Below are 4,122 nucleotides of genomic sequence, written 5' to 3'. Positions count from 1 at the left end.
GCTCCCAGGCATGACTCAGAGCTAAGCAGCAGAATGTGGTGTTTCAAGGTGAGAATAAACCAAGGACTTTACCTTACATGCCTTCTCCCATTTTTTCTGTAGCACCTGGGAATTTATTTAAATTTATAAACTGTTTTCCTTGTATTTAAAATTTCAGGCCTACTAGCCTTTATTTTTATTATGCTAGAGATGTTCTATGGTATTATTGGAATGTATGTGTGTATACATAAATATGTGCATTATGCATGTATGAGAAAGTATATATAGCCAGGCATCATATGATGACAGGGATGTATTCTGAGATATGCATCATTAGACTGCTTTGTCTTTGTGCAGACATGGTAGAGTGTGCTTACACAAACCTAGAAGGTATATCCCACTGTACACCCAGGCTGTGTGGTGTAGCCTGCTGCTCCTGGGCTACAAGCATGTACAGCCTGTTACTATACTGAATGCTATAGGCAGTTCTAACACAATGGTAGGTATTTGTGTATTGAAACATAGAAAAGGGACAGTAAAATATGGTATAAAAGATAAGAAATGGCATACCTGTATAGGTCACTTGCCACAAATAGAGTTTGCGAGACTGACAGCCTTTATGAGTGAGTCAGTGAGTGAGTGGCTATGTAGTTATTTGTACAACAAATGTCTAAGCAATAACCAGGCAGTGTACTCTGCACTAGGCTAGGGTAGGGTGGAACAGGGACAATCAACAAAAGAACAAAACTGGCCCCTCTCTCAGAAGGAAGACAGGCACACAAATATGTATGTAAAACGTATGGACATGTTGTGAAAAGGCTATAAATGGAGTACTGAAACACCTACAAGAGAAAACTAGCACCATCTGAGGCTGTTAGGAAAGGCTTCATGGAAATAACATTTGAGATGTCTGCAAGGATAAGTGTGAATCCATAGGGAATATCTGTGTACATTTTAATGAATACAGAAACCATATGTTTGAACAAGAGAGGTAAGCAGTGCCTCAGCCCCCAGCTACCGCAGTTGTCTTTTTATGGGAGAAGTGGGAACAAAGACCATGGCTGAGTTTCAAGAGAGAATACCAGTTTTATTTTTCTTTCGAGGTGAGAGGTAGGGCCTGACTCCACATCTCAGGAGCTTCTTATCAGGAAAGAGTGTCTCAGGCCAGACTCAGCTGCCCTTTTGATGTTGTAAGTAGGAGTGAGCCTTACACATCAATGAAAGGGAACATAAGCAAATTCCTGGCTGTGGAAAAGCCTGAACAGTGTGAGAGGTGGTAACCATCACTCTGATTACGCATATTAATAGGGAAAGGAGAGAAGGACAACCAACTGGAAGGTCATTTTGCTTCCATGATTGGTCCTAATTTTCTGGGTTAATCTGAGGATATTCTGGCAGAAATCCTGGCAGAGATAAATTCTGGCAAATTTATTACATTTTAAGATAAAGAGAAATCCATGAAGCAAACAGAAAACAGAGATCTTGAAAGTTGAGTGTCAGGTGATAGTTTACAAAAGAAAGAATAATAGTGGCATTATTCTGTGTAAAACTAAAAACTGTTCCTTTGCAGTCTAGTCGCCCAGTCAATTAAAGATTATGGATTTAACAAAATCCATAAAAATTGCAGTCATCATCAGTTAGTGCTGAGAATATTACATATTCTCTCTGGATAACAATCTTGATTCAGAATTCAGTAATTACATCAATTAAGTAAGTTATTTTCTGTCGTCCTGTTTCTGTGGGGGATAACAGCCATGAGAAGGGAGGCTCTGAAATCCATTCTACAGAGATAGTATTGGTTCAGGTTAATTATAATTTTAGTGAACTCTGTTGTCAGGAATATCAAAACCAAGCTGCCTAGACTAGTTACAGTTAAAGTTCAGGGTCAATTTCTAAGGCCAACAGCAGGAACAGAGATTAAATTTTAAGGTATGAGCAAGATCATGAACAGGAATAGAGATTTGACTCTAATTGAGGAGCCAAAATACGTGTGGGGCAGACAATCCTGAGAAAATGAAGAAACAGCAAGGCTAGGGCTAAAAAACCACATGGGAGTCAAGCCAGAGGAACAGCTGATAGCAAGCAAGAAGGCTCCTTTGGACTTCTTTTTTCCTCCTCCTCATCATACCTGAAGAAGTCTTTTGGTAGATGTGGCCTGTAAAAGCAAGATACATCTTTCCATCAGGATCTTGACCCTTCAGTGATTCTATTTCTATTATAAGTTGCTTTTCCTTTAATGTCATAGAAGTCCCTTTCAATGTTATTCTTCCTAAGCATTCACAAGATAGACATTTTATAGCAAAAGTTCATAAATGATAATTTTTTTTAAATCATCAAACATACTTTTTTCTCAATCTTGCATCTTTCAAGTAGAAAGTAAACATATGTTGCTCATGAAAATTTAATATTTTAGAGCCAAATATTTTGAGATCTCTATTGTTGCTGAGTAACTTTGTATCACAAGAGTTGAATCAAGAATGTATTTATTTAGATTAGTGGCAAAAAGTCAAAGTAAGGATTTGCTCTGCTGTACTACAATGATCAAAATCTAATAATCTATTAATATAAGCAATGGAACGATTTCCCAAGGTATTAAAGAGAAATGAGGAATTTCTATTTTTAAATTTTCAGTTGAAATGCAAAACATTGCTCACTCAATAAACAATAAAAAATAATTAGTTATGAGAGTTTCACACATAATCTTAGTTATTCATATGTGCTTTACAGGGTATCTTTGATAAAACTTGAGTTAATTTACATGTATCCATATGGTGCCAGCAAGCAGTTCATACCATTTTACCTGAATGTGGTAATTACTATGTCAGACAATCAATTTTAATAGCAACGATATTGCAGTGTGAAGAGTTCATCTAAAGCTTAAAAACCATCACCAGAACTTCTTTTGTGAAGGATAATTGAGATTTTGTGTGAAACACTGAATGAATTACCTCTTGAAAATGAAAAGAATAATGAAGATAAAGCTCTAATGTTTAATTCTTAGCCCATATCCAAAAAAATTGTGAAAATGCAATTGAACAGAAGTTTAAGTCTCAAAATTATTTAGAGAGCTTTGAGTGAATCTAAAAGTTGAACAGTGTGTCCAAGTAAAGATGAAAAGCTTCATTATTGTTTCCTAAAGGGTTAGTATTCTTGATCGTTTTCCTAATTACGTGTTGGATTTTTAAAAATACATATGAATAATACATTATACACTAGTGAAAAGGATTTTTGGTCTTTTCTAGTCAGCAGCTGGAATGATTTGCCATAACCTATATGTAGGTTATATAAATAAATGTAATATATAACTTTTGTATTTTAGGGATTCATCCGAAGTAGTCATACATTCAGCTGATGCATTTGCACCTGTGGCTTATCTACGCTTTTTAGAATTGCACTTGGAGGACAAGGCAAGTAAAATCAAGAGTGTTATTTCAAAACTGAGTATGCTCTGTATATATAATTCTGTAACAGAAAATGACAGGATAAAGAAAGTGGATTTTAGCACTGGTGATTTTTTTACTGAATCAGTAGCTAAGAATTTTATAAATTTTTATATTTTGAGAACTCTATATCATACAAAGGATATTATATTTCTAAAGGGTTTGTAGATCAATTGAAAAGGTGTTATATACACATTAAACAGTGAGAAGACAGGATAATATAAAACCATGTATTAAATTATCTGGCAGATAAGAATTAGTTTATTGTATATAGCATTAGGAGAAAGGTTTGAGAATGAATTGCATCATCATTATATCAAACCTAAGAGGAAAAGGAGAAATAAAACCTTTCCAAAAATGTCCATAGGAACAGAAGAACAAGTCAAAAATAGAAAGTAAAGTTGAAGTGCAATGTAGAGTTTTGTTTAAAATGTATTGATTGTCAATATACAGTAGCATTTCAATTTAAAGAAGTCTTACAGAATAAAGATCTACATGAGATCTTTTCATTAAAAGGTCTGATCCTTGAGTGAGATGTTGCTTTATATTTATCACCATAGAAGTGATAGCTGAAATTACATGAGGAGGTGAGAGTAGCAACCGAAAAAGAATTAGAAAACGTCTTCTGTATTTTCAGTAAGCGTTCCCCAAGTCTTGAGACACATCCCTACTTGCATATACTGTATGATAGGGAATTTAAAGG

General features: G+C 34.9%; 1 protein-coding gene across 1 annotated transcript in view; it reads left to right on the top strand.

The window, feature by feature from the left end:
• The window catches only part of DPH6 (diphthamine biosynthesis 6), a 166,489-nt gene that overhangs the window by 155,087 nt on the left and 7,280 nt on the right, over window positions 1-4,122 (top strand). Inside the window, exon 8 of the mRNA XM_023514250.1 lies at window positions 3,299-3,486. Within this exon, the coding sequence (XP_023370018.1) occupies window positions 3,299-3,486 (188 nt within the window). The remainder of the gene's footprint in view (window positions 1-3,298; window positions 3,487-4,122) is intronic.

This window comes from Otolemur garnettii, unplaced genomic scaffold, assembly GCF_000181295.1.
Source record: "Otolemur garnettii isolate 467f Iridium unplaced genomic scaffold, OtoGar3 scaffold00050, whole genome shotgun sequence".
Lineage (NCBI taxonomy): Eukaryota > Metazoa > Chordata > Mammalia > Primates > Galagidae > Otolemur > Otolemur garnettii.
This window is presented reverse-complemented; position numbering and strand designations above follow the sequence as displayed.